This window comes from Aspergillus undulatus (assembly GCF_047715775.1).
Source record: "Aspergillus undulatus strain CBS 261.88 unplaced genomic scaffold BDV17scaffold_26, whole genome shotgun sequence".
Lineage (NCBI taxonomy): Eukaryota > Fungi > Ascomycota > Eurotiomycetes > Eurotiales > Aspergillaceae > Aspergillus > Aspergillus undulatus.
This window is the reverse complement of record NW_027396630.1, coordinates 203,120-229,573: the sequence shown is the minus strand read 5'-3', so window position 1 is coordinate 229,573 and position 26,454 is coordinate 203,120. Positions and strand designations below refer to the sequence as shown.

The following is a 26,454-nucleotide window of genomic DNA, read 5'->3' as shown; positions in this document are numbered from 1 at the left end:
GAGCACCATGCTAGCATAATTGTTGTCAAGAGAGCTCGTTGTTGCCAGTTGTATAGACCGTGCCTCACCGCCTGCCGGAGGTACGGCAATTTGCGGCCTCAAGCTCCCCGAGAAGCTTCGCCCGACACCGGTAAAAAAGTCGCATTCCTCCTTCCACGCCCAATCCCACCACTTCTTCTTTGATGAGCGGTTATTCCCTTCTCTGGCTCACCTATGTTTACGCGTGGCCGACCGTGTCTGAAAAGATGCGGCCTTTCAACGATCGCCCCGGACCGTGCAGCTGGCCGCGGGCCGCATCCCGATGAGCCTCTCCTCTTCCTCTACCCTCGCTGGTTTGCGTCGGCGGTTCGACAGCAGCGGAGATCGATACATTCAATCGTATCTCGCAAGGATACATCAAAATGCTCCTCCAGGAGACTTCTTCCAAGCTCGACGTTGAACCGTCCACGGCCTCGGAAACAGTCGTTTGGTGCGTCTACAAGGAAAAGATGGCTTTCTACCCGCTCTACACCTTTGCTTCCGAAATCCGGTTCAGATGAACCGGCTGAGCTAGCGCCAACTGGGCCAGTTTCCGAAGCGGAGTCACCACCTACTGGCACGCGAAATGACGCGGTAGACGGAGAGGTGGCCCCGCGTGTCAAGGGCACAGGGTTATTTGACGCCTTTGAGCACTTGGGGGACGTCGATGAGGGGATTGACACATCGAAGGTTGAGCGCGAATATCATAAATACAAAACTCGACAGGAGTGGCGAGGTGTACCCCTCAGACGTCCTCCACGAGAAGAGGTACAAAAACACAAAGAGTTTCTCCAACAAATCCCGCCTCGACAAGCTCGAAGATTACTGCGTCGGCAGTTCTACTTTACTAACGTGCCGCCTCAACAACGGGCTACGATGTATTATGCGATAGGACGATTTCTTGGGAGGATGGAGATACATGGCAGAAAGATGGGATTTCTCGAACCAGACTTCTTCAGTAAACGACAAGCTTCCGAGGAAAGGGAGATTCTTGTTCCTGACGAGACGATAGCCGCTTTTGCTGGTGTATCCGAGAAATTTTCGCAGTCGGAGAATGTCTGGTATGAGAGGCTACTGAGTGGTTGTCGAGTGCACGTTTTGCCTGTCTCTGAGAGTGAGGGTCAGAATCGGAAGGTTGTTCTTCAGGGCTCACCTCGGGCCACGGAAGTTATAGCGAACCGCATTTTGAGATTGCAACAGCTGCAGGCTCGAGGGGACCCCTTAGTCGAGATCACCAAACCGCATGTTCCTGTTTTCCCCTCTCGTCTGGCGCTGGAGCGCAGTGGCATTACTGCGCCGGTAATCAGGGGAGTTTGGGCGGCAAGGTCTCACAAGCGGGCACCAGTGCCTTTCAGTATCATCAGATCGCAATGGGGGTCGCTTGATACTGTGAAGGGGTTCGTGGAGCACGTGGAGGCACTCACAACATCTTTGCCATCTCCTACAAACCCGATGTATCATCCTGCGCGGGTAGCTGCGGCCTTATTCCGGTTGTTCGACGATGAATTGCAGCGGCACTTGATTTCTACGACGGCCTTGAATATAGCACTATCATATTTCATCAAGCATGGCTTTTTAAGCTTTTGCATTGAATTTCTCCACCAAGCGGGTTTCGTTGCAACCACCGAGACAGCGAACATACTTTTGAAGGAAGTTGCAAAGAAGCAGAACCTGCAGGAAATGAAGCGCATTCTGCGGCTCATGAATCGCTTCCGCATTCTCCCCAATGTTGATACCTGGCTGGCGTTCGTTGACTGCCTCATCTCACCCAAAGCGAAAATAGAAGCCGTGAAGGAAATGGAGAAGAAAGGTTACTTACAGGATCAGCATGCTATGCGGCGGGTGTTGCATGTGACGGTCCAGGATCTCTTCACGAATCACCTTCAAAGCGGTAGGAGCGTGGACGAGTTCTTTGACAAGGTCGTCATGGCCATTGGACCGAGCATTTCGCGATCTCTAACTTTGCAAATGTTCAATGTCACAGTCCAGCTCAAGGACCAAGTTGCCATGAAACGGCTACTGGAGATCTACAAGGAACGTAAGCTACCTCTCGACAGCCAGGTAGCAGGCGAAGTTGTCAAATTTTTCCCAAGGGATGCCATCAGCGCTATATACTACACCCTTCAGTGTCTGAAGTCACCAGACGCCGACTTCGACACGGAAACATACGAAAGACTGTTCCTAAGCGCCTTCAACAGCAAGTTCTACAACACTTCTCGCGTCCTCTGGAGATATGCTTGCATGAACCAGAAAACAACGCGCCCTATGAGACACACGATGTATTTCCTGCTAATGACGAACGTTGCCTGGGAGCAGTTCTCAGAAAGGGAACGGCTCTGGTGGACTTGCGCCGGTAAAGTCATTGCCGGAGTCAGCCTCCATCTTCCCGACTACCCGCTCAAGGACAAGCTACTCCAAGCCTTCCCCCCTGAATTCCACAATGACCCCATCGCCTCCGTTGTCAGTACGCGCAGGCTCGAGGGAAAGGAGCGCCAGCAACAACGCATCAGGGCCAAAGCAATCGTCAAGCATGATATCCAGATTGGCCCCTGGTATCGTCCTGTACTCCCGTTGGGGCACATGTTGGATGCAGCTCTTCTGCAAGACACGGAATGGGGCAGTATCCCCCGGCCTGCGAGATGGTATATGCAGCATGCTGTTCAGGTTCCGGTGGAGTTGGTTGGACATAACGTGGAGGATGTGCCGCCAGTTGAGCAACCGTCTTCGAGGTTTTTGACGCTACGACCGCTCTCGGTTCGACGACGAAGATTCAATCCATGATTCTTAGAAACGGGCACCGGGCTTCATCCCATATTCGTGCTCTGGTTGGGCTGTATAAATATCCTGTTGTACTATATTCCTAATGTACATTACACCACTACCTATAGATAGATACCCACGGGCGGGCGTCAGCCACTGTACTTATAAAACGAAATAGATATAGAAGTCGTCCGAGACACCAAGTACAACACAAGCGCACCGAATATGCAACCCTTCTATCCCAAAACCAACGCAGTCATTATCATAAAAGTCGTAGCAATCTCCCCTCCGCCTTCAGTTTCCATTTTCACCTAACAGTGGTGCAGCCGGTGGCACGTCATGCACATGAGCATGATCCAGCGGAGGCGCATACGGATCAAACGACGTCCTCATCGAGCCAACGCCCTCCCTCAAGTACAACACAAGCCGATACGCCGAGTTCCCATTGAGATAATACCGATGCAGCCGCTTACTCCGTAGGAACCCAAGCCGCTCGTAGAGCTTCATCGCAGCCGTATTTGTGATTTCGGTTTCGAGGGCGATCTACAGACAAACCCATTACCATTAGCAACCCACATCATCATCATCATCATTCAACTCAGCAAACACGCCGTTGGAATTCAGATCCAAGTACGCACCTCATCCGCCCCACCCTCAATCATAGCATCAATCGCCATCCTCACAAGCTTCGTCGCAATCCCCTGCCCTCTATACTCCTCCCGCACAGCCAACATAGCAATATACCCGCGCAGTGGCCCGTGCCTGTGCGGCTCCAGCTTTGAGACCACGACGCCGACCATCTCCTCCGCGCCCGTGTCGGGGTTCTTGTCCATTGCGAGGAAACAGAGGTCACCCCATTGGTAGAGGAAGTAGCGGTACACGTAGATGCTGTATGGTTCGGACAAATCTTTGGATATTAGCTCGCGCATTGCCGCGACGTAGGTGTCTTCGTGGGCGGGGGTGTAGCGGGTGTAGTGGAGGGTTGAGGTTGAGTCTGTGGGGTGTGATTCGGAGGAGGGTTTTGAGGAGGACATTGTGGTTGTGTGAGGACTTGAAGGAAATGAGGAAGAAAGGAGCGTGGTGGTGTTGGTAGAGTTGGTGGTTGGTTGTGGTCTCAGTCCGCGGAGAGAAGCTCCCTCAAGGTCAAAAAAGCGCGCATGTGATTGCAGTGAGCTTATCGAGGCCTTGATTTGACAGTCAACGGATCGATCGAGATCTTCCCAACCTCGCTTCACACTCTCTCCGTTTCTACCTCCCATTGTATCTTTCTGTCTGCGGCATAAGATTGCTTTATTTCCTCTTTCCCCTCCCCAGCTTGCATACCTCCCCTCCACAACCACAGCCGATCTGCAGGCGCGGCGATCGCTGCACGTCTCTCCATGCTCCGCCGTCGTCAGACCAAGGACGACAACGACGACGATGTCCACACATTCCGCGCGGACTCGTCACCGGAAAAGCGGCCTCGTCCGACAATAGCGAAGCCAAAGAGTGAGCGGACGCAGTCGTTCATCACGAAACCCAAGAGCAAGCGCCGCAATGGCCTTATCTTCTTACTCGGTGGAGTCTTCGGCATCTTCTGCGCGGTGTTCTTCGCGCAGCAGCAGGACGTCATTAGTTTGGATTCGTTGATGGATTTGAACCTTGAGTCGTTGATGGATGTCATTCCGCAGAGTATTATGCGGGATGCGAGGGAGTTTTCGGTTGGTTATTCACTTCCTTGGACTTGGTTAGGTATCTAGATCGGTGCTGATATTGGTTGATTGTGATTGTAGCAACATGAGCGAGATACGGTCAGTTACGATGCATTCTCCGTCGGCCTGCACCTCCGGTCACAAGGTGTCGAAGCGAAACATCCAATTATTATGATCCCCGGGGTCATCTCGACAGGCCTGGAGAGCTGGGGTACTAGTCCGACGTCGCTGATGTACTTTCGTCGCCGACTCTGGGGCAGTTGGAGCATGATGCGCGCTCTTGTGATGGACAAGGCGGAATGGAAGAATCATATCATGCTAGATAAGGAGACTGGTCTAGACCCGCCGGGGATCAAGCTGCGTGCGGCGCAGGGATTTGATGCTACGGATTTCTTCATCACGGGATATTGGATTTGGAATAAGATCTTGGAGAACCTCGCCAGTATTGGATATGACCCTACGAATGCCTATACAGCGGCTTACGACTGGCGGCTGGCGTATTTGAACCTCGAGGTCCGAGACCACTATTTCAGCCGGCTGAAGTCATACATCGAGACAGCTGTCGCAGTGCGTGGTGAGAAGGTGACGCTGGCCTCCCATAGTATGGGTTCCCCGGTCCTTCTATTCTTCTTCAAATGGGTCGAGAACTCAGCACACGGAAAAGGCGGCTCAGACTGGGTGAACCGTCATGTCGCCAACTGGATCAACATCAGCGGATGCATGCTCGGCGCCGCAAAGGGCCTCACGGCCGTCCTGTCCGGTGAAACCCGCGACACAGCCTTGCTTAACGCATTCGCCGTCTACGGGCTCGAAAAGTTCCTCTCGCGCGAAGAACGCGCCGAGCTCTTCCGCGCCATGCCAGGCATCTCAAGCATGCTTCCCAAGGGCGGCGAAGCCGTCTGGGGCAATGCCACCTGGGCGCCCGACGACCTCCCAGGCCAACAAATGACCTACGGCAACCTGCTCAACTTCCGCGAGAGCAACTCCACCTTCACACAAAAGAACCTCACCGTCGCCGAAAGTCTGCAGTACCTCCTCGACCAATCCGAACCCTGGTACCGCGACCAAGTCCTAGGAAGCTACTCGCACGGCATCGCGCACACAACCGCCGAAGTCGAAGCCAACGAGAACGACCCGCGCACGTGGCTCAACCCGCTCGAAGCCCGCCTTCCAAAAGCCCCCGACATGCAAATCTACTGCTTCTACGGCGTCGGCAAACCTACCGAGCGGAGCTACTTCTACCAAGAGGAACGCGACCCTCTCGTCAACCTAAATGTTAGCATCGACACCACGGTCACCACAGCCGACGGGACAGACCACGGCGTTGTGCTCGGTGAAGGAGACGGCACAGTCAACCTCCTTTCAACAGGGTATATGTGCGCTAAGGGGTGGCATATCAAGCGGTATAACCCGTCCGGAGTCAAGATTAAAGTCTATGAGATGCCGCACGAGCCGGATCGGTTTTCGCCCAGGGGTGGGCCAAATACAGGTATGTGCTCGTACACCTTCTCTTCCCTCCATATTGAAGAATTCAGTGCTAACAAGAATGGACGATAGGCGACCACGTCGACATCCTCGGCCGCGCCTCACTAAACGACCTCATTCTTCGCGTTGCAGGCGGCCGTGGCGACGAAATCGAAGACACCTTCGTCTCGCGGATAAAGGAGTACGCGGAGAAGGTCAAGATTTACGAAGAGTAAAGATAAAATGTACATACTATTATTATTAGCTTATGAGGTATGCATACTTAAATTTCACCCGTTCACGAACGTTTCTTTCTTTTTCTTTTTCTTTTTCTTTTTCTTTTTCTTTTTCTTTTTCTTTTTCTTTTTCTTTTTCTTTCTTTTGCTTGTCTTATTTTATTGGTATTGTTTTGCCGTCGAAGTCTTCGAAGTACGGGGTATAGTTTAGACCTAGGACGGGCTCAATGAATATTGGGACATTGGTGATGTTTCTTCGGGTCATGGTAAACATACCTAGAAACTCGTTCGGCACGAGCCTTATGTACCACGGGATGAGGTCGCAACAAGCAAGACCCAGGCACCTGTCGGTAGAAACCCAACCGCCCATCTAAAAACCTAGAATACAACATACTGTCGCTTCTACATTGTCGAGCAGTTGCTAATCAAGCAATGGAGAAATCTATTACAGCGAAGATATGGACAGGACAAGAGTGGTCAATAGTATACAGGCTGTCTTCATAAATCATAACACTACCGGATTATAACTAATAATACTGCTGCTATGGATAACTCTCCCGCACACCACACTATCCAAGGATGGAGGGAGGGGCGTGGTTGATGGGTAGGAATAATCGAGATTCCAGGTGAGAGATGAGGAGAGGTAAGATAGGGTAGGGTAGGTAGTAGGTGAGAGCGTCAACCCATAGCAAGCGAGAGTGGCCAGGCAGGTCCAGATGCTTCTGCTTCTGTATCCTTAAATGACTCGTCCGATCTGAAACCGAGCAATATACCGCGCCATCAACTTCTCCTCCCAGTCTTGCACCCGTCCGGTAAATGCCAGAAAGCAATGAAGCCAATGTGATGTGTATAGTCCCCGGGTAATCAGTGGATGTGGGTTTCCACGATGAGCGAGCGGATAAACCATGCGAGCGAGCAAGAAGGAGGTCCCATCCTTCCCCTCTTTCTATATGCCAATGCAGAGTTCGTGATGCATTGCGAAGTGCAAAAAAAAGAATAAAGCCGTCTATGCACAGCGAGTGAAGTGCAAGATCAAAAAAGGGCGCCGATTTCCGTTGTTTTCCCCCATTATGAATGCTTTCAATCCCATGCGCCAAGTGTGTGAGCGATCGACACGAAAGATAAGAATAAGTATATATCATAGTCGAAACGAAGAATAACGATGGGTCCGACTAGGTCAAAGGTAATAGCGAAAGACAGGTGAGAATCGAAGAGGTGTGTCCGAGGTGAGTGGTGGACACGAGACAAGCGAATGTTTCCAAGGGGGGATCGGAGAGTCTTCCAAAGGGCTAAAGCACCAAAGCAATGCTTAGTCCCATTAGGTCCATTAAGATTATGGCGAAGCAGCAGTGTAGCGGTGAGCGATAACCCACGCCACGGCCGAGCCCAAGCAAATTCGCAGTGTCAATTCATGTACAATAGCAAGTGAGGCGAAGAGAGAAACGGTGCCCGGACGAGTTCAAACCGAGAACAATAAAGTCGAACCGTTGAAGCCGAGACGCCGAAGCAAAGGTATTAAAAATATGTCGAAATCTGCTCGATGCAATAAAGCCAGGATGTCGTAAATTATCCCAACGCCGTCTCGTAAATAGATGCAGTGAAGAGAAAAGGGGGTTACTATATGCAGGTCGAGGTTGCGGGATACTCAAGGGCTGAAAGAACGCCTGCCTGACTCGAGATCGTGTTGAGGGGAGGTCAGGGCCTCAGTTTCCCATGAGTAATGGTCATCGACAGGACTCAATGATCCTGAAGATATTGAGGATGAAGAACCAACAGTCCATTCATCGCTGTCAAGGTTGAAGTCTCCATCGTAGCCAGCCAGGTCGTATCCGTACTCGATGGCAGATTCACCGAACTCCACGTACTCGTAGTCCCAACGGAACATCTTGTCGAGCTGCACGCGGGGGACGAATCGAGTCTTGGCGAAGTAGAAAGCGATGGTGGCTAGAAGACCACCCGCAACCAGATCAACTGCATAGTGGTGGGAGAGGTACATCGTTGCCCACCACATCCAGAGGGTGTATGTGACGAAGACAGGCTTCATGCGCGGGAAAACATGGCTCATGAAAAGCGCGGCCAAAGTTGAATCAGCAGCATGCAACGATGGGAACGCGCCGAATACGACGGGCGATTGGTGAAAGCCGGAGGTGTAAAGGTCGATGCCGAGCAGCTTGTCGATGCGAGCAAGTCCTGCAGGGTCACCCTGGATAGAGTAGTCTGCTGGGGCTAGACCGTAACGATTCTCGTACCAGGGGGGAGAGCAAGGGAAGAAAAGCTGAATGGCAACTGCGGCCATACTGATATACCCGAAAGTGCGCGCGAAAAGGGGAACAGTGCCGGGCGGGCCGAAAATGAACATAATCAGCGAGCAAACGAACGGAGCACCGTAATGGCATAGACCGTAAGGAATCCAGGCCAACACGTCGAGCACAACGTTCTGGTGGGCGGAAAGAATGTTGCTGATGTTGGCGCCGTAGAGAATGTTTTCCAGGGCCGGTAAAACACGGACCCAGATCGCGGGACGCCAGTCGCTTGGGATGAATCTGTAATATTGTGAGAAACAAGTTCGAAGACTTTCTAGTTAGTAATAGGGGGTTGGCTTACTGGCAGGCGTAGAAGAATAGAAGCCATCCGGCAATCGGCAGAAAGGGGAGGAAGAACTGGCGAGTCATAGGGATTAAGAGCGACATTAGGAGCATAGTGAAGATGCCCGTTTTGCCCAGAGGCCCGGGCGATTCTATCACGGTCAAGGAGAAAATGCCAACAATCAACAGGAGCAGATATTGGAAATCGTAGATGGTCCAGCGATGACTTTGCAGCGACCGTAGCGTGTCTCCGGGCGATAACGATGTTTGCAGAGAGGCTATCGAAGAAGTCGGGGACGCTCTACTGCGCAACTTGGACCTCAACTTCCGCCGCATGCGATGCGGCACAAGAAGTTGGATAGAGCGCCATGGGACCTGGATTTGAAGCTTTCCAAACTGATTTTGCGTGCGGTCCTTCCACGTAGGAAGTGTTTGATTCATGTTTGCGGCGGCCTCTCAGGCAGAACTTTGCAGTGTTCCTCCAACAGCGATTTCCGGTAGTTCTCCTTGTCTTGACAGTGCGGAAGTCGTAAAGTTGCGAGGTAAGACGTACAAGTCGAGCGCGGAGTCGGCGGAAAGGGGGTCTATCGAAATGATAATGCCGTAAGGTAGATTGCTGGCGAGTTTGACCCGACAGGCGCCTCAACGGGCGGAGATATTAAGATCGAATCCAGAAGGACCAAACGAAGCGCAAGCTCCGGTCTCCAGCGGCCAAACGAGGATGTCTTTGGGCCGTCACGTTGCAGGGGGTCCCACTGACGCAAGGCGGAGAGCAAGGGCGAGCAGTTGAGAGAGATGACCTGGAACGAGGAGGTCGCGAGGGGGCAGATGGCCACGGAGCCGGAGTAGATGCCTGGAGGGAGAGTTGGCGGATGATGAGGAAGAAACGAAGCACCGATAGAGAGAAGAGGAGAAAAGGTTCAAGAAAAGAGGGAAGATGAGGATTTTGCAGGCGCCAGGAGGAAGCGCCAGGGTCAAGAGCATCCAACTCTTAGTCTCGATGGGGCCGGACTACGACGGGTACAGTATCCCTCCCGTATTGGTATTTCCCGTATCCGTTTATTACACAGGACTAGACCTCGTGAGTTAATCAAAGAGCTGCCGCTAAGCTGCATTAGGACTAATCACTCGGTGCCGGAGCTTGGAGGATCCGAGGGTGCCTGAAAAGCAAAGCGGACATGTGGACCTCAAAAGGATAAAATCTTCATCAACCGAACTATCGATGCCCACTCGTGTCATTCCAAGGTAACCAAGGTTTATTGAAATTTTATCTGCAAAAGAGTTTGAGGCTGACTCTTCCGTTGATCGCTCCGTCGGGCACATCGCTGACACTGACACGTTTGCTTTACCTACGGATGGCCTAAGGCATTATTCAGAACCCCGCGGATACAGCGAAACGGAGGTGACGGATAGCACAGAGGCGTCGAGTTGCATGAGATGCGATGTTTTCTGCTCAGTCACAGAAGAAACTTCAAAGAGGAGATCTCTCGTCCAGTCGAAAGCCCATTTCCATCGGCAGCCAACTGGAAGCGGCGGATCTCCATAACCAATTTCGCTTAAACCGCGCCGGCGGTTGTACAGCAGCTCCACGGGCCAAAGAAATCGCCAGTTCCTGCCGCCAAGATCCTCGGTCCCTGGCCGGCGCTTCATTTACCTTGAGAGCTGTGAAGATGAAGCTCTCAGCTCCCTCAAGACCTTCAAAGAGCGTCTCCCAGCCATCAGCTTTTCTTTCTTCATCTCATTCAAGAGGTCTGAGGTGAGCAGTCTGTATCACCCGCGAAACCACGGAAGAGCCGCGGCAACTTGGTTGATAATGATGGTCTGACATCAAAGACCCTCACCCATCTGGCCCTGCCTGACATGCTCGATCCGACAAGTCCAAGCTCCTCGCCGACGAAAAAACTCCGAGAAGCTCGAGTGCTTGCCAACCCCATATTTCACATGGATAGCCCAGTCAGCAGAGCACTGAAAGGGAATATGCAGACTGAGTGCCGACCTGCAACTATCTGACGATTGGGCACACGAGACTGGCTCCCGAAAGAGGGAAGTGTAAGGATACGATACCGTATACGTTACGGTACGATACCTCCCAAAATGGCTGACGGGAGATCATGGCACGGAGTAGACGGCAAGCCGCTTCGGACGAGATGCTCATTCACGCATCCGAGCAGTTGAATTCACATTGCACAACTGTTACAACCCCGGTCGCTGCTATCAGGGGCAAGCTAGCAGCTGACCAGTGGCCTTGCACACGAGGTCGCGCCTTCTGACTCGTCCGTGACTCCTCGTGTCAGTTACCGCAGAGCCCTGGAGAGCGCAAATTACTACGGTTTCAGGATTGATTAAAGAAAGAGCTGGGATGAAAGAGCATTCAAACTTCACCTTCACAGCCTCCACGCATTCGGAAATTACTGAGTATGCGATTTCGTTTCAGTCTTACTCTGGTTTACAGATACTGCGCGTAAGCTGAGAATCTCCATGTTAGAGGCCTCCTATTCGTTCAAAGGTCATGCAGTGAAATCGTGCATGAAATCATCGATCCGTGGCACCAGAACCGTACAATCAACCGTCTCAAGGCATTGTTCTGGTTTATTCTCTCATGGCGGCGCCCTATATCAAGGCGCACAGCCCCGCCAAGGGCTCAGCAATGAAGTGAGGCTTGGAGCATACCAGCGTCATCACTTTCCGATTTGAGATTCCGCGTCAAACGACAAAGCATGTAGTATCGTTCCTCCATCAAATTCAGCCGTCAAATTCAGAGTCTTAACTCACAAGAAACAAGTCTCAAAAGCTCAAATGGCGCCATTATTACAGAGTACCCCAGAAGCCCCGATCGGTTTCATCCCATCGACTACATCATAAGTTCATTATTATCGACGAACTACATCATAAATCCATGATACGGTGTGGATCTCAGCCCTGCTGGCATATCTTGGAGTCTTGGTTACACCATACAATTTGCCGCGAGATCCCGGTCAGTGTGCCCTCGCCTCGAAATGGATGGGTGCATAATACGATCGCTCAGCTGAAACCGCCGAGTCGCTTGTGCAGTTCTCAGATGCCAGCGGTGAACTTTGAGCGCGAAGATAAGCAATGAGATCATCTCGCAGGTCTTGAGATGTCCCCCGCCAACAATCTTTCGCTGACTCGTGCTCAAGCTTCCTCGATCTACTCCGAATTATGTACATATGCTTCAGCGGTATCCATGCCTTCTTGACTGATGCTAAAGCACATCAGACCCTAACTTCGTGGAAACAATGTCCGATCGGAGGTAATTAGAATTCAAGATCCAGGAAATATACGTATAAAAGACTATCACTAGCATTGACACTCACGCAGTGTTTCCGGTTCTCACCCATGATCTCGAACGATGACGGCGACCGGGCAGCTTCTCAATCTTGACCCTCCCGCAGCCTCAGCAGGGCATAGTACCCAGTATACAAGTCGCAGCGGCAGAGAACATTCTTCCCATCCAGATTTCAGATAGGCGAAAACAAGCTCAACTGAGCATGAGCACATACTCAATCCTCTTCTCCTCGTCGGTCAATGTCGATTTCTGCGAAGCTACCTACATATCTCGAGAAATTACCACATTCCTCACCAAAGCCAAAACAAGGCTGACACCTGCACGCCACAATCTACGCATTCCAGCCGTTATCCCCGACATCAAACGGCTCTGGGTCTGTTCTGGCCGTTGAGAACTTGGAAATTTGAAACATAGATCCAGTTAGGTATGTTTGTTTATGGTGCTCCAGCGTATCCATTGATACCAGCCACGCATGGGTTGCTGAAATTGCTGGAAGCCCTGGCCGGTCACAGATTCCTGGGATAGGCAGTGTCACAAAGTCACAGTAGTATACCACCCAGTTAGCCCAAGCCCGACAGTAAGGTACGCTACGTACATATTCCGTACCTTTCTTTACCTTGCTTACGGGGTACTTTCTCCCTACGTCAACAGTCACGACCATATGCCAGGTAGGTGCTCTGTTGATACGTGGTAGACTAAATGAGGCGCTGCGCTGTCCTTGCAGTGGCAGTGCAGCGATGCCACGCCATGCCGAACGAACCCCTTGCGTGGGATTGGGAACTATTCCAGATCCGTGGCTATTCAACGCTGGCACCTCACTTAGCAGAAGTCGTACTCGTATCGTTCACCACCAACTCAGTTCAGCTGAAGAGCTGAGTGGAACGAACCAAGCAGTTTAATTAAACTATCTTACGGTTATGGAATAGGTACGTACCACCGTTTCATGTCGACTGCCGAGCGGCCCCTGTTATGGAGTCGATATGGAGTCGATAGATCTAGGCAGAAGGTTATTTTCTCGACTTTGACGTTGACTTTGGGTTCGCGACTTCGCATCATTATCATCATTAGTATTATTGAAGCTGGCCTCGGTTGTTTATAGGGGCCGATGTTGTCTTTTGGAGGATTAGTTGATTCTAGTTCTCCTAGTGTAATTCTTTAGGTGGGCTCGTAGTATAGGTGTCTATTTCTACCAGGTGTCTATCTACATAATGATGTTAACATAAATTAAGCACGTCACTTAGAGCCCCAATGTGCCAGAATTAGTATACTGATACGCGCTTAATTCTGCCTTGTAGATTGATTTTAGATTCTCCGGGAGAGGCCCGTGGTCGCATACTCAAGGCTGTGATTGTGGCTTTACTAGAATGCGGCTGCCTTGGGGCCAAAGGGGATGTATGTATCTCGTTGTACGGGGAAAGGGGCTGAGTTTACCATACACGATACACTACTTAGTTCTCACATAATCTGTAAAGCATCAAGCATTATTTCGTTCAGGGATGTTGTCGTTTCGGGTTAGTTTAGTTGCCTCGAAGAATCTGGTGAGATAAGGTAAATAGGTATCGGTATCGATTTAAGGGTAAGCAGGTGTATGGGCGTCAGTCGGTAGTTATCTAGATGTTACACAAGACTCCATGTCGAATCATGGAGAATACAGGGTCAGAGCACTAGGCAAGCTGCTATTCAAAGAAAGCTATCTATTTATTTCGTTTACCTAACTCCGCCCATTATGTACAGTATTTATTTCCCTACCCAACGCCAGATCGTCATGATCATAGATGCAAACGCATATAGACATAAATCCTCTCTTGTTCGAGGTCTGAAAAGGGAACCAGGGCCCATCTCATGAGCATAGAGACAAGCCAAGTCTCACGAAGAGTCCGCCAGCGCCTGGAAGCCCTTCACAAGACCCATTGCACTCCCAGCCGCAATGCCCCCAATAAGAACCATCTGCAAGGCACCGACAACGCCTTTCCTGATGTTCTTCGCGCCCCTCCATCCACTCACAAAGCAAGTTTTTGCGTATCCGAAAACAAACAGTGCAATTGCCATTGTAGCGATACTCCACTTCAGCGCAAGGAAGGCCTCGTTCGGACCGACGAAAAAGTAGGGCAAGAGGGGGACAAACCCGCCGATGAAATAGCCAAAAGCGATTGTGAGGGCACAAGTGAGAGCTCGGCTGTCAGATGGTTCAGGGAGGGTGTGGTGGAAATTCATGAGAAAGGAAGGGAGGTTGGGAGAGGAGGTGAGGTGGTTTGTGAGTTCGGTGACGAGGTGTGGTGGAAGGTCGTAAGGTGTGAAGATGTCATGGATAGTCTCGTTTACGGCGTCAGGGTCTGTGATGGTTTGCTTTTCCGTTTCTTTGAGCGTTGCGTGGTAGGACTCCCTGGTTCTTGTCAGAACGGCTATGTGTAGACGTTGAAGATGGATAGAATGCCTACTCTTCGCTCTTTGCACCAAGATATCCGCCCAGTCCCATGGATATGGCACCAGCAATAAGCTCAGCGAATCCGCCAAAGACGACGACTTTCGTGTCTCCTAGGGCAGAGAGGCCTGCTGTGAGGGCGAAGGGGACTGTCATGCCGTCCGAAAGACCGATTATAGCGTCCGATATTACTCGCCCGTCGATGAGCTTTGTGTCCTTCCCGTTCCCTTCGCGGCGTTTAACTTCGCCGCTAGAGCTCTCTCCATCGCTCGAGAGACGGGTGTGTTTCTCCACATCGTACTCTGAAGTTGCGGTTGGGGAGAGAAGGCCCTTGAGAGATGAGAAAGACATGTTGGCAGCGGAGTGCGGTGCAACAGACTCGCTCACGATCTGAAGTTCGAAGTCAAAAGACGGGGAGTTCTTTGTAGCTTCACAAAGTCACCGGGACCTCGTGTAGCCAGGACCGCACTGCCGACTTATAAGTGATAATATCCAGCTCCAACTCCAAAGAACAAGCTCTAGTATACCAAGCGCGAGCCCACCTACCAGACGGCGTGGGTTACGAACATGGTCGGTAAACGAAAGATGATGGCCGAATGGCCCTCGTGCCTGGTCGCATCTGCTCTGGACCGCATGGAGCTTATCAGGTGCGAGGTCGTGCAAGGGCCATTCACGAGCAGATGACCAGCAACGTGCGGACAATCTGGCGGTCATGGGGAGGGGCACTCTTGGCACGTGGACGGCTGATTCGCTGGTTTGGCGCTCGTGAGCGTGCGGGGTGTGCAAAGCTTGGGGGGCTTGGTTCCTCTTGACTGCTTTTTATTGGGGGACATAATCCACTTGCGCGGTGTGGAGTCGATCCTTGCAGTCGCTTCATGCTCGATGCGACTCTGCTTAATGGATTCTGGCAAGACTGGCCAATGGATGGAGGTGTATTTGAATCGACGCGAGATGAGCTGGACTGGAGATAAGCCCCTGGGATTTGAATTCCCGCTTCCACGGATTCTGGACCAGGCACCTCGCACTTTTGTCAACGCAAGCTTTATAGAAGCCTTGTATCGGGGGCTCTCAAGAGTTATTAGTAAAAAGAGACATGTCCGATATCAATCTAGTTATAAGACTTACCATATAGAGGACTCCAGGGCTAGTATCTGAAGGTGCCCCCCTAGCAGTAAGATTGTCATCCCTTGCTCGACTCTTCGACCATCTTCGAGCCTAGTGGTAGGTACTTGAATCCGATAGGGTGAGAGTAGAGATGGAGGTATTCAATTGAGTTGACTCCAGAACAATATTTTTATAGTAGTGGGCTTCAATGAGAATTGTCGAATAGGATGAAGAGAAAGAGAGAGAGAGAGAGAGAGAGTCGGTTAGTGTTCTGACGATGAGCTGAAGTGGACGGCCACGGCCCCTTCTCCTTCCCTAATAGTACACAGATAGAAACCTCCATCCACTCCAAGGTACCTATCCATTCAATCTCAACTTAGGTAGTTGTCAATTCGTACCCTACTAAGTACTAAGTAGTACCTAAGCAGTGCCCTGCTTCACTTTGCATTTTCTCTGTGGTCTACCTTTTGCTGCATGAGCTAGTGTAGATATACTTATTTCCCAGCAGCCGGCCCGATCTTATGCAGATGGCTACCTAGGTAGTCAATAGCCACATGATGCACCGTGATCACCTAGATTCATTGAGGCCTCGACTCTCATCTGCAAGTCTCTGAAGTATCAAATCGCCGTAGGTAGGCAGTTCTAGACATATACCTTTCGTTTTAATGTATCCTTGAATCCACCTCTCAACATAAGATTTCAGCACCTGATAGACCCGTCCGAATAAAACATCCCTTACAACCTCAAATGTAAAATATGCCGTCGAACCTCATGACTACTCTGAATAAATAGGACGTTGCGTCCCACCGAGGTGCAGCGTCGAACCTCCTCTCATTCCTCCATGCCACGGAGATCATCGAAACAGAAAACACGGCGAAAACCCCAGCAGGTCGTCTAAAGCCTGGAACTCGTAGGCTATTGTGAATATACTCCCACCGAATATCTTACCGTTCCATCGTCGATCTAGCAACTAGGCCGCGCATATAGATCCACCTACGGTGGAACGTGATCAGCGGCTCGATATATAACGGCGTCGGTGATCGAGGAAGTATGAGCTGAAGACACTCTACATAGGTCAGGATCTCCTTCTGTATGAGAGCTATTAAATGAGAGGGGTCCGCAATTGCCAGGTACCAGAAAAGAACGGTTCGATTCATCATTCGTAGACCGTTACTGCCATTATATAAGTAAGTTTTCCAGTTATACCCTCTATGGTATACCACTCGGCCGTAAGATTATGTACAAGGAAGAATAGAAGAAGGAAAGGAAAACGAAAGTCCCATTTTTGATTCTCAATATGGCTCTCTTAACATTCCATCGACCGTGAGCCAGGTCCTTGCCCGCTTCGTTTTCTTCAGCGCGCGCTTAGATAGTCAATTCGAACGTCTATAAGGGATTTCCATTAGCATCCGGTTCCCCATTCACAACAAGAACAAACAAACAAGAGCAAGAACTCACCCCTTCCGATGCTGGGCATTCCCCGCGTCATTCCCACTTGAAGACCCAGACCCAGATGTAGATGCCGACCCGGTCATATCCCAGAGCCGACTCTTGTACGCGGGGAACGAGGTATGATTCCACATGTTGACGAGGATACTGTATGAGTTCAGAGTTAGTCGTTTGTCCGTTATTCGAAGACTATAACCTGGAGGCTTCAACCCCCTTTGCCGGAGTATTTAGCCCGATAGAGCGACATACCTCTGGCTCCGATCAACATACTCCTCCTCATTAACCTCCCGCACACCAACTTTCACCCCGTCCTTTGTAAACATAACGTTTTTCTTCTCCATCTTGCCCCTTGCCGTGTTGGAGACTTCTTGAATGATGCTGTAGGCGATCAAGCCGATCACGACGAGGACGGCGATAACCACTAAGAGGATGATAAGAGGGAGGATGCGGCTGCCCATATTGATGGGTTGTAGGTTCGAGGCCAAAGCTCAGGTGATTCTTCGTTCTGTTTGGTGGTCCGATTCTATTCCGCTCAAGCAGAAGAGGTTAGTTAACAAATATTTTCAACGAAAGAAAATGAATCTCAGCGTTGGCGTCGTTGGATAGATGCAGGAAGTGAGGGGAGAGGTTCGTGACGGACGTAGTCGCCCGATCATAGGGCTGAGCGGGTGACGTCGATTCGATAATCGATCGGAAACATGAGATACCTTTCTTTGACTCTCAACAGGTTTCCAATTCCTGTCTAGATCTTCAACTGAAACTGGAGACTCAAAAATGGGGAGATCGACCTATTTATCTCCACTCCATCTCTGCAGAATCAAAAGAACAAAATAAAAGGACAACTAAAAATTTTGAAGGAAATGGGACCGTGGAATGTGGAAAGATCCGTCCGCGGCGTTCGGACTGTGGCTTACGTGGGAACGACCGGTGCAAGAAATCCTGGTGCCTGGACGCTTGCACGGATTTCGACAAGGCTCAGGCTCTCTTGTGGCTTGTATGCGTCTAGAATTGACTAAAGGGGAGTGGCATGCGCGGGGTACGTTAATTATAGATGTTTGACAGCCATGTCACTCTAGGTGGTGCTTCGGTTCAGCTGCGATGTGTCGTGTGCCCGTCACGGTGGGGGTTGTAGGTAGTTATACATGGGACGAGGGTGCATGTGGTATGTTGACGGCGACTACGAGAGATTCTGCGCCGAGAACCAAGAGTTTTTAGTCTTATTATGGCTTCGGAGGAATGGTATTGAGGTGTTGACTTCTATGCTGTCTGGGATGAACTTCAAGCAAGATCAAGTTGATCAACATCCCAGCGATCTGGATTCCCAGCCAGGTCAATCACTGTCGTCATGATGAATCATGCATACAGGTCCCTCCTTCAACTTCCGGTCAACTCCCAGCATCTTCCGACCTTAATATCCATCTTTATACCAAGAAATAGCTCCCTGAATCAATAATCTCTCCTTTGATCGCGGCGGAGTATAGCGTGGCAAACCCGATCTATATACTTAATTAGATCAGAGCCAAGAAACCTCCACCCAACCCACCATGTGCGACGTCCCCTTCTTCTTCCCAATCTGCTTCCAGTGTGGGACAGACCAGAATCCATGCCGGTGTAAAGTCGTTGGTCCGACGCTAGGTATGTCTGCTCGGCTGGGCACTTCATAATAGGGCTCGTTCTCATGCGTTTATTTTATAGGGTTCGTGGTGACGGTTGTCGCGGCGGTTATATGCTACCCTGCATCGATATTCTGCGGGTGCTGTTGTACTAAGACGGGAAAAGAGTGAGTTGGGGGTCTACGTCTTCGTCAGATTATGGTCGGTACTAACGACTCAAAGTGTGCTGGCGTATCCGGTCAAGTTAAATGGGCAAGTGAGCAACGCTATACCTATATAGCACTTCAATATGACAATAGACAATTAGTATTGTGTTCAATTACGCTACCAACTTAGCGTTCATAAACCAAACTTGGGATTAAGTACAAACAGGCGTAACATGCATGATAAGGTATCCAAACGAATCATCAATAATAAGATGCCACTAATCAACTCATATCATCGTCGAACATCCTTCATTTGAACTTCTCCTTCAGCTTAGCGAAGATACTCGACCGCTTCTTCTTCTTCTCTTCCTTCCCAGAAGAGCCAGCAGTAGGGACCTCCGAGGGCTTAGAATTCTCAGCGGCGGGCGTGGCCTCGTGCTTGACCTCCTCCTCTGGTTTCGCGGTCTTGGTGCCCGTAGGAGTCGTCGTCCGTGGTGAAACGGCCGCCGAGTGTGGGACCGCAGCGGTAGCCGTTGGCGCGATCTCTGTAGTGGCAGCGGTGGTAGTAGGTGCTGGCGTGCCACTTGAATTCTCGACGCCAATCTTCTGCTGAAGCTCATGTTCCAACTCCTTCTCTTCCAAGGCTACCTTGTTTGCAGCTGCTTCAGGGTCTTGGTGTGCTTTCGAAAGCGAGTCCTTCACCACTGAGGGGACCTCGTCGGCCGGGTTTGTACTGTCGGTTTGTTTCTTGGACTCGAGCGGAACGTTGGCAGCAAGTCCGGCGGTAGTGGATGTTGGTGCAGCGGACTGCACCGTGACTCCGGGGTCGGTAGAGATAGGGTTGGGCCCGCCTCCAATTGGGAGGCTGGACTCGGGAATCATGTTATCTGAGATAGCAGGGACGGAGAATGGACCGTGAAGTCGGGAACTATCACCCTGATCGTACGACTCTTTGTCTGTTCGAGCAGTCGACTGCACTGTGTTCGGGGTGAATGTGCTGGGGTCGGGGACTTTCTCTCCAGGCTGCAGATGAATTGGGTTGCCAATACCGGCAGAGGCCGGGATAGGGTTCACAGAGTATTCTGAGACTGGAGTCTCTGCGGGGAAGCCTCCGGGAACATTGGCCCTCTGCTCAAGGGGAACATCCTTGTCGAGCCCCGCAGTTGTCGATCCGGGGGCCCTGCTCGATTCCTTGGGGACCCCACCAGCTAAGCCGGCAGTCGTGGAGTTCGGTGTCACGCCAGAGATAGTCGCCATGTCTTCTGTGCCGTTCTGTAAAGCTGTAACCGAGTCTCTTTGAATGTCGTCGGGAGAGAGTGTGTTGTTGACGTTGCTGCTACCGTCGTCTTCTTCAGGTAATCGCTTGTCGGTGGTCCAGATGCCGTCAACGACAAACTATGATGAAGAAAATATAGACGTCAGTCGTACGAAAATGCATTCTAGAAGGGGTCTTATAGTTTTGTAAAGAGGGGGTGGAACGGCTGGTAAGCGCTAACGCCATGACGTAATGGACGAAGAGGGCTGAGGCCAGACGCAGCGCGGCGTCGTCACTGATGGCACAAGTGCGGCCTAACGTGCTTATCTGAGATGAAACGCCGAGTGGATATTGGAGTCGAGAGAAAGCAGGTTGAGAAACCAGCTGAAGGCCCGGTCATGTGTGAGGCTGTGACTGACTGACGTACTTTGAAGTGTACTTTCTCGCCTGTCACCGGGAAGTGGACTTCCTTCTCAAAGATGTCACCTTTCTGATCCAATTTAATGGTCTTCCCCCAGTCATCGAACGTTCCTGTGACAAACACCTCTCTGGCAGGGTACGGCCTGGCTGGAGTCAGCGAGCCATGGTGGGCGAATGGTTGGGTCAAGGCATGCTTGTTAGCTTCGAGTAGCTTACCATTGGAATGTGTAACTCGCCATGTTTCTGCGAGAAGGCACCGGGGTCGAGACAAATGACGGGGGGCCGGAAAATGCGGCAGGGGCAGGACTAATCGTAAAACTACCAGCAGTCTAGCAGTAAGATAGAAAGAGATGCACCGGAAGAATAGGGCGGAATGGCAGAGCTGATAAAGTGAGGGTGATGAGGGGGCTGGGGTCTGGCGGAGTTGCGGTGCAGGGCAGCTCCGGGCCAAAGCGGGGTGGCGGTCGCGCTGTCAGCCTTTGGAGGATCTGGCCGGCACGCTCTCTGAGTCCCTAAATGAAGAATCATTGCTGATAAGAGCAAAGGCTAATAATAATGCAATTTCTCCGTTGATCTTGGGCTCTCTAGCCGCGAACGGCATGGCTGTTGCCTCGCCAAAGTAGCGGTGGGATATAGTTGAAGTTAGGTTCTAGACAGTCCGGGCAGCGTATATGGGTAGCTTTCGTATATCATGTTGGGAATTCTACAACTAACATATTGACTCTTTTGGCGCATCATCCTGCTCTTGTTTAGATCTCAGAATTCGACAAATGCCAGCTCGGCAAATAATACTTTTGCCAGGCAGGCATGTGCGCTATGATATGCAGAGTGTGCGTTGTAGAAAGTGATCTTATCTCGGGAGTATACAGAGCGGTCCGTGCTTGCAGTTTGCCAGGTGCTCTTGAGCTTCGAACTGCTAAGGTTACGCCGGACTGACGGCCATCCATGGTTGGGGCTTATCAGTTCCCGTGATCGCTAATCCAAAATTGAGAAGTGGAGGTTATTTACATCATGGATTGGATGTAAGACGTCAGTGATGGTCACGCAGGTTCCTCATTTGGAGATGAGCGCAAGACAGTGGTAACCTGACGTTCCAGCTGCACTATGTGAGCTGGCCCCTGATTCACAGTAATATCATGTGGTAATATGCGAGATAATTAGATTTTCGTGGCGCAACTCTGGGCCGAGACAGTCTGACAGTCATCTTAAGCTTCTAGAAAACGTCTGGAAGCATCGAAGCTTCCACACATCCGCCATGCAAACTTGGGCTCAACTTTTGCGTTCGTTATATTCCAGTAGTATTGCTCACTGACCAAGTGTTCGTTCATTTCTACCGATGATAATTTGCTGGCAATAGTGCCGTTCCCCTCCTTTCGCTCGACTATCGACCTTCCTCACCAGCTATTGAGCACTAGTGAGCTGCGAGCGGGGAGAGCACCAGTGACGTCGATCTGCACACCTCCCGAGGATCAGAGGATGAAAATCAGCAAGAAGGAACACTACAATTGTTAGTTGGGGCAACATATAAAGTCATGATTTGCCAGAATGAGCCACCGTAATGGATCCATGGCCAGAGGCTATGGAGCGTATATATTGATCGCAGGGTATACTCCGACGTTTGAGGTTCTTGAGATAGCAGCTGCAGAAAGCTTCCCGATGCTCCCCCGCCTTTTCGGTCCTCACCCCCTCTTCGTCTTTCATACTTATTCTTAGCCTTCCCTTTACTTTTTGCAAATTCCTAGATCAACTGGAATAATTTGTCTTTCAGACCTGTTCCACTCCCCTTGTTTCATTTCTTGGGCCAGAATCTGAGCCCATCTCGTATCCAAGCCAGCTCGAAACAGGGGAAATCATTCGGCTGCTCCGTTCCTGTAGGGGAATCCTTCACGCGACTTGTGAGCAAAAGGCAACAGCTCTATTAGTATACCTAGGCAGACAGGGATCAGAAGTGCTGCCCCTCCAGCTTGTTAGTTTCGCATTGTCGATACCTACCCTGCGTTTCCCCTCGTTGACATCTTCTAGAAAAGAATCGGCCACGAAAAGAGGAAAAAGCAATAAGGCAAAGCAACGAGCAGAGTAAGTCAAAAGATTTTCTTTGATGCAGCGCACCGTTTTCTTTCTTTTTTTACCCTTCTTTTGGGTGGCTTCTGGACATGACCGGCCGGGCGCCTTTGAATGGGAACGCCCCTTCGCTTTCTTTGGGCCAGAGCTCCATCCAAGAGCTTCAAACTCGGGTCTGATGTGTCTCGAGCCTCTTTAATTCGCCTTCAGCCCGGTGCCATACCCACCCAGCACTGCCAGAGACACTTGTTCCAGCCTCCTTCCCAAAGCTTTGTCTTGAGTTCTTAACTCTGTCGGTTTCTCTACCCGCCGCGCCCCTCCCCTCCCACTCTCTGCGCTGATCCTCTTCGATCCCGCCGCTCTCGTGCATACATAACTTCTCTCACTTCTCCCTCCCACATGCTGCCTCAGTTTTCGTCGCATGCAGCATCATCGTATGGGCTCATTATTCAATTTTTCCACTCATTGTTAATCTATGCAGCCCGCCTCTAACGTACATCAGTTTTCTTCGTCTCGCCGCTCCCCTCACACCGTCGCGACTCCCTAGCTCCCCCGCTTTAACCAGGCCGAACAGTTCAACACACAAACACCATGTCGAATAACCCATTCCCCGGTTCCAACCCTTTCCTCAAGCTGTCCACCAAGGACGATAAAACCTCAGCGTTTCACAAAATCGCAGAAGACGAGGAGTATGAGGTGACGTCACCAACCGACGCAACCTTTCGATCCAGCAGAAACGCCGCCAACGACGCCTCCGGCGGGAACAACCCTCTCGAGAGCGGCCGTACTGGAGAATCAGGCGAGGGAATTCGCTTTGGAAGAGACCCTTTCGGGGGTGGTTTTCAAGGAGGACAGGAAGGTCACGAAGAATCTCCCGATGACTTCCGCCCAACTGGCGGCCCTGACCATGGGTTCCCCAATAACTACGCCTTGGGCCGTCGAACATCTGTGTCTGCTGAATCGCTGAATCCTACCTCTGCGGGCTCAGACAGCTGGACCCCGCCGCATCACGCAAAGTCGGAAGAACAGGTCGCCCGACTGAAGACAGCCGTCAGCAACAACTTCCTCTTTTCCCACCTGGATGACGAGCAATCCCAGACAGTCCTAAACGCTTTGGTTGAGAAGCCCATACCAGCAAAGGATATCAAGGTGATTTCCCAAGGCGATGCTGGCGACTTCTTCTACATTGTTGAGGATGGTCACTTCGACGTTTATATCAACCCTTCCGGCTCTGTGCAGCCTGGCCCAGACGGAATGGGCAGCAAAGTCAGCACAATCGGACCCGGTGGCTCGTTTGGAGAGCTAGCACTGATGTACAACGCACCTCGAGCTGCAACCATCGTATCGACAGACTCCAAAAGCACTCTGTGGGCTCTTGATCGTATCACCTTCCGGCGCATCCTCATGGACTCGGCATTCCAGCGCCGACGCATGTACGAGGCTTTCTTGGAAGAAGTTCCGCTCCTGTCCAGCCTCAAGCCTTATGAGCGTGCGAAGATCGCTGACGCGCTCGACACCATCAAGTACTCGCCTGAGTCGCTTATCATCACCGAAGGCGAACCGGGAGATGCTTTCTATCTCCTCGAATCCGGCGAGGCTGACGCCTTCATGGCTGGCGTGGATAGGCCTATGAAGTCATACAAGAGAGGAGACTACTTTGGTGAGCTTGCGCTGCTGGATGACAAGCCTCGAGCAGCCAGTGTTCGCGCCCGAACCGAAGTCAAGGTTGCCAGGCTGGGCCGAGATGGATTCAAGCGCTTATTGGGCCCGGTGGAAAACATCATGAGAAGGACGGAATACGAAGAGAGACCACCTACAGCGCATGGACGGCCTTAAAAGTATTCAGGCAATGCTTGTTTTCAAAACGATTATTATTTGGTTTGAGTGTCTTATTCTTGCGCTTGTTTATATCTCAATGGGTTTGGCCAGTAAGGGAGTGCATTTTCATGCGAAAGAGGTTAGAAAACTCCCAATCCATTTCCCCGGCGAATACTTGGTTCTGTAGTTGTCATCAGTTTCAGAACATCATTTGCCTTTCAAATGTTCAAGCACAGATATCTCCATTCTCCGTTCTTGTTTTTGTTCTCATATCTCCCCAAAGCTTTTTTGTAGGCAGAGATAATCGTGCATTTATGTCCTTTACTAACCGGGCTTCTTGTTAGTCCTGGACGCCACCTCCCGACTGCGGCAAGCGCAGCCACTATCTAGACAGCGTCCCTGTCTCTCTAATAGTCTTTGGTATTACATGTAGCATGAGATCGTCCCTTCATCGCTCAGCACCAAACGTAATCCGTCCAGACTTAATAGTAAATAGCACATCACCGTGCAACCACCAAATCACTCCTCAGCACCCACTTCTCACCCCCCGTAACCTCCTTCCCCTCGTGCAGCATACACCGATCCCCGTGTCGATGCAGCAGCGCCATCCCCATCTCCGGAGCCACAGCTGTTGGCTCTGGGTTCCGGTTCGCCCGCGTAGCCTCGGGGTAAAACACTGTTTCGCCGCCGGTGCAGGATGACAGGTAGATTAATAGTGTCCATGTTGTACGGGCTGGTTTGGGGGGTTGCGAGGGCGAGAGAAAGGAGAGGGTGTTGGAGTCGTCGTCTACGGTGGGAACGTTAGATGGCTCTTTAGCTAGGCTACGGTATCTTTTTCTCGCTTTTGCCGCCTCCGACTTTTATGGTACCTAAATAGATATAGAGGTAGGAAAGGGGTAGGGAGAAAGATGGAACTCACAATGTTGCGCGAAAAACTGCCCCGGCGAATACCGATAAACACGAATCTTCGCATTCAGACCGAGCGGCTCCCCGCCCCATATCTCCTTCATGGACCTTTGTACGCTTCCTTCTTCTCCCCCCTCTGCTTCTTCCTCTTCACCAGCGGGGTTAGTAACAAGCTCCCTCAGCGCTGTCCCCCGCCAAAGATTCTCCGCAAACGCCGCATCCTGGATCTGAAACCTATCATTGACGCGCACGGCATCGCCCTTTTTCGGTTTCTCGGATGTTGTGGTTAACGGTAATGATGCGAGAAACGAGATGTAGGTCTTGCAGAGCGAGGTAGGGAGGAAGTTGCGGATTAGGTAGATCTGGTCTGGGAGGAGCGGGTCGAGATGCAAGTCGGAGGAGGGGATTATGGGGCGGAGAGGGGGCCAGTTGGGGGGTTTGCTTTGGCTTTGGGAGGGTTGCTGTTGTGTTGGCGGTTGACGGGAGATCTCTTTCTTTGAGGGTTTCGGTTTCGGCATCGTTGTAATTGCGTTCTTCTTTCAAAGAGACTCCGAGGCTTGAGGCGTGAAAGTACTAGGGATATTTAGTACCCGGGATTTTTAGCCTGGCCGCGTTGCCTAATATAGTTAAACTAACTTATGGAAGATAAAAGTTATTTATAAGCAAGGATTTTATAATTATAAGCAATATAAAATCCTAGGAATGTAAATATTAGATTATAATGTTTAAGGGATATTTTATATATTAAGAATTTTACTAAATCAATGTGGCGGAGCCCCAAACGCGAAGGCGTATGTGTCAGATAAGGCCAGAGGAGTCCTTCTTAAGGTCCCGGGGGTCTTAAGGATATTCTGAGATCAAGATCAAGAGACACTACCACTGTAGGAAGCGGTTCACTGATGTGTCACGAAGTAGTTGTAGATCCGAGCTAGCTCGAAGCCGTAACGGTTAGTTAGAAGAACCGATGTGGCTGACTAAAACATGACTCAGCCTGCTGAACAACAAGGAAGATCAATAGGCGTATGACATTTCCTGTCTGTTTTTTTATTTAATTTTGTTTTTATATAAATTTTTTATATAAATGAATAAAATGACTAACAATCTTTTCCTAATCACGGAATTATTAGCTAAAAATACGGGTGCCGAATGTCTCTAGTGTTGAACTTCGATGTTGCTATGTTGATTCTCGATGGGCCTAC

The 26,454-nt window shown here is 50.8% G+C and overlaps 11 protein-coding genes across 11 annotated transcripts; 4 read left to right on the top strand and 7 right to left on the bottom strand.

Annotated features, from left to right (window-relative positions):
- Nucleotides 1-134: 134 nt before the first annotated feature.
- BDV17DRAFT_264297 (uncharacterized protein) lies at nucleotides 135-2,905 on the top strand. The gene has a single exon (XM_073757998.1). The coding sequence runs from the start codon at nucleotides 214-216 to the stop codon at nucleotides 2,797-2,799; it is 2,586 nt and encodes an 861-aa protein (XP_073615279.1). The 5' UTR covers nucleotides 135-213; the 3' UTR covers nucleotides 2,800-2,905.
- Nucleotides 2,906-3,072: 167 nt separating this feature from the next.
- On the bottom strand, nucleotides 3,073-3,812 carry BDV17DRAFT_291659 (peptide alpha-N-acetyltransferase MAK3; the record flags this gene model as incomplete). Its single annotated transcript, XM_073762177.1, has 2 exons — nucleotides 3,073-3,321; nucleotides 3,417-3,812. 2 exons carry the CDS (start codon nucleotides 3,810-3,812, stop codon nucleotides 3,073-3,075), a joined length of 645 nt encoding a protein of 214 aa, XP_073615278.1.
- A 193-nt stretch (nucleotides 3,813-4,005) lies between these two features.
- BDV17DRAFT_96952 (phospholipid:diacylglycerol acyltransferase) lies at nucleotides 4,006-6,200 on the top strand. The gene is made up of 3 exons (XM_073765419.1): nucleotides 4,006-4,478; nucleotides 4,551-5,958; nucleotides 6,027-6,200. Exons 1-3 carry the CDS (start codon nucleotides 4,158-4,160, stop codon nucleotides 6,167-6,169), a joined length of 1,872 nt encoding a protein of 623 aa, XP_073615277.1. The 5' UTR covers nucleotides 4,006-4,157; the 3' UTR covers nucleotides 6,170-6,200.
- Nucleotides 6,201-6,649: 449 nt separating this feature from the next.
- Nucleotides 6,650-7,562, bottom strand: BDV17DRAFT_96768 (uncharacterized protein). The gene has a single exon (XM_073765418.1). It carries the CDS (start codon nucleotides 7,309-7,311, stop codon nucleotides 6,739-6,741), a length of 573 nt encoding a protein of 190 aa, XP_073615276.1. The 5' UTR covers nucleotides 7,312-7,562; the 3' UTR covers nucleotides 6,650-6,738.
- On the bottom strand, nucleotides 7,563-9,342 carry BDV17DRAFT_96767 (phosphatase PAP2 family protein). The gene is made up of 2 exons (XM_073765417.1): nucleotides 8,774-9,342; nucleotides 7,563-8,712 (listed from the first exon to the last, which is right to left on the bottom strand). The coding sequence occupies exons 1-2, from the start codon at nucleotides 9,193-9,195 to the stop codon at nucleotides 7,815-7,817; spliced, it is 1,320 nt and encodes a 439-aa protein (XP_073615275.1). The 5' UTR covers nucleotides 9,196-9,342; the 3' UTR covers nucleotides 7,563-7,814.
- Nucleotides 9,343-13,771: 4,429 nt separating this feature from the next.
- On the bottom strand, nucleotides 13,772-15,271 carry BDV17DRAFT_264275 (VIT1/CCC1 transporter family protein). Its single transcript, XM_073757997.1, has 2 exons — nucleotides 14,500-15,271; nucleotides 13,772-14,444 (listed from the first exon to the last, which is right to left on the bottom strand). The coding sequence occupies exons 1-2, from the start codon at nucleotides 14,832-14,834 to the stop codon at nucleotides 13,928-13,930; spliced, it is 852 nt and encodes a 283-aa protein (XP_073615274.1). The 5' UTR covers nucleotides 14,835-15,271; the 3' UTR covers nucleotides 13,772-13,927.
- A 1,582-nt stretch (nucleotides 15,272-16,853) lies between these two features.
- BDV17DRAFT_96631 (uncharacterized protein) lies at nucleotides 16,854-18,031 on the bottom strand. The gene is made up of 4 exons (XM_073765414.1): nucleotides 17,951-18,031; nucleotides 17,286-17,559; nucleotides 17,046-17,183; nucleotides 16,854-16,973 (listed from the first exon to the last, which is right to left on the bottom strand). Exons 2-4 carry the CDS (start codon nucleotides 17,492-17,494, stop codon nucleotides 16,961-16,963), a joined length of 360 nt encoding a protein of 119 aa, XP_073615273.1. The 5' UTR covers nucleotides 17,495-17,559; nucleotides 17,951-18,031; the 3' UTR covers nucleotides 16,854-16,960.
- A 452-nt stretch (nucleotides 18,032-18,483) lies between these two features.
- On the top strand, nucleotides 18,484-19,017 carry BDV17DRAFT_96673 (uncharacterized protein). Its single transcript, XM_073765415.1, has 3 exons — nucleotides 18,484-18,671; nucleotides 18,732-18,816; nucleotides 18,872-19,017. The coding sequence occupies exons 1-3, from the start codon at nucleotides 18,581-18,583 to the stop codon at nucleotides 18,927-18,929; spliced, it is 234 nt and encodes a 77-aa protein (XP_073615272.1). The 5' UTR covers nucleotides 18,484-18,580; the 3' UTR covers nucleotides 18,930-19,017.
- BDV17DRAFT_264257 (carbohydrate-binding module family 48 protein) lies at nucleotides 18,936-20,913 on the bottom strand. Its single transcript, XM_073757996.1, has 3 exons — nucleotides 20,687-20,913; nucleotides 20,478-20,613; nucleotides 18,936-20,190 (listed from the first exon to the last, which is right to left on the bottom strand). Exons 1-3 carry the CDS (start codon nucleotides 20,707-20,709, stop codon nucleotides 19,105-19,107), a joined length of 1,245 nt encoding a protein of 414 aa, XP_073615271.1. The 5' UTR covers nucleotides 20,710-20,913; the 3' UTR covers nucleotides 18,936-19,104.
- Nucleotides 20,914-22,413: 1,500 nt separating this feature from the next.
- On the top strand, nucleotides 22,414-24,575 carry BDV17DRAFT_96608 (cyclic nucleotide-binding domain-containing protein). Its single transcript, XM_073765413.1, has 3 exons — nucleotides 22,414-22,436; nucleotides 22,493-22,546; nucleotides 23,013-24,575. The coding sequence occupies exon 3, from the start codon at nucleotides 23,123-23,125 to the stop codon at nucleotides 24,365-24,367; it is 1,245 nt and encodes a 414-aa protein (XP_073615270.1). The 5' UTR covers nucleotides 22,414-22,436; nucleotides 22,493-22,546; nucleotides 23,013-23,122; the 3' UTR covers nucleotides 24,368-24,575.
- Nucleotides 24,576-24,608: 33 nt separating this feature from the next.
- On the bottom strand, nucleotides 24,609-25,818 carry BDV17DRAFT_96589 (uncharacterized protein). The gene is made up of 2 exons (XM_073765412.1): nucleotides 25,269-25,818; nucleotides 24,609-25,136 (listed from the first exon to the last, which is right to left on the bottom strand). The coding sequence occupies exons 1-2, from the start codon at nucleotides 25,771-25,773 to the stop codon at nucleotides 24,850-24,852; spliced, it is 792 nt and encodes a 263-aa protein (XP_073615269.1). The 5' UTR covers nucleotides 25,774-25,818; the 3' UTR covers nucleotides 24,609-24,849.
- Nucleotides 25,819-26,454: the final 636 nt, after the last annotated feature.

Bases quoted from the DNA above. Each gene is read 5' to 3' on its own strand.
- BDV17DRAFT_264297 (XM_073757998.1), top strand. From the start codon at position 214: ATGTTTACGCGTGGCCGACCGTGTCTGAAAAGATGCGGCCTTTCAACG.
- BDV17DRAFT_96952 (XM_073765419.1), top strand. From the start codon at position 4,158: ATGCTCCGCCGTCGTCAGACCAAGGACGACAACGACGACGATGTCCAC. The intron at 4,479-4,550 runs GTTGGTTATTCA...TTGTGATTGTAG, and splicing joins GGGATGCGAGGGAGTTTTCG to CAACATGAGCGAGATACGGT. The intron at 5,959-6,026 runs GTATGTGCTCGT...AATGGACGATAG, and splicing joins CAGGGGTGGGCCAAATACAG to GCGACCACGTCGACATCCTC.
- BDV17DRAFT_96768 (XM_073765418.1), bottom strand. From the start codon at position 7,311: ATGATATATACTTATTCTTATCTTTCGTGTCGATCGCTCACACACTTG.
- BDV17DRAFT_96767 (XM_073765417.1), bottom strand. From the start codon at position 9,195: ATGAATCAAACACTTCCTACGTGGAAGGACCGCACGCAAAATCAGTTT. The intron at 8,713-8,773 runs GTAAGCCAACCC...ACAATATTACAG, and splicing joins CTATTCTTCTACGCCTGCCA to ATTCATCCCAAGCGACTGGC.
- BDV17DRAFT_264275 (XM_073757997.1), bottom strand. From the start codon at position 14,834: ATGTCTTTCTCATCTCTCAAGGGCCTTCTCTCCCCAACCGCAACTTCA. The intron at 14,445-14,499 runs GTAGGCATTCTA...GACAAGAACCAG, and splicing joins CTTGGTGCAAAGAGCGAAGA to GGAGTCCTACCACGCAACGC.
- BDV17DRAFT_96631 (XM_073765414.1), bottom strand. From the start codon at position 17,494: ATGGGCAGCCGCATCCTCCCTCTTATCATCCTCTTAGTGGTTATCGCC. The intron at 17,184-17,285 runs GTATGTCGCTCT...GAACTCATACAG, and splicing joins TATGTTGATCGGAGCCAGAG to TATCCTCGTCAACATGTGGA.
- BDV17DRAFT_96673 (XM_073765415.1), top strand. From the start codon at position 18,581: ATGTGCGACGTCCCCTTCTTCTTCCCAATCTGCTTCCAGTGTGGGACA. The intron at 18,672-18,731 runs GTATGTCTGCTC...TTTATTTTATAG, and splicing joins AGTCGTTGGTCCGACGCTAG to GGTTCGTGGTGACGGTTGTC. The intron at 18,817-18,871 runs GTGAGTTGGGGG...AACGACTCAAAG, and splicing joins TGTACTAAGACGGGAAAAGA to TGTGCTGGCGTATCCGGTCA.
- BDV17DRAFT_264257 (XM_073757996.1), bottom strand. From the start codon at position 20,709: ATGGCGAGTTACACATTCCAATG. The intron at 20,614-20,686 runs GTAAGCTACTCG...GACTCCAGCCAG, and splicing joins GCGAGTTACACATTCCAATG to GCCGTACCCTGCCAGAGAGG. The intron at 20,191-20,477 runs GTACGTCAGTCA...TCTTCATCATAG, and splicing joins GCGAGAAAGTACACTTCAAA to TTTGTCGTTGACGGCATCTG.
- BDV17DRAFT_96608 (XM_073765413.1), top strand. From the start codon at position 23,123: ATGTCGAATAACCCATTCCCCGGTTCCAACCCTTTCCTCAAGCTGTCC.
- BDV17DRAFT_96589 (XM_073765412.1), bottom strand. From the start codon at position 25,773: ATGCCGAAACCGAAACCCTCAAAGAAAGAGATCTCCCGTCAACCGCCA. The intron at 25,137-25,268 runs GTGAGTTCCATC...TTCCCACCGTAG, and splicing joins GCAGTTTTTCGCGCAACATT to ACGACGACTCCAACACCCTC.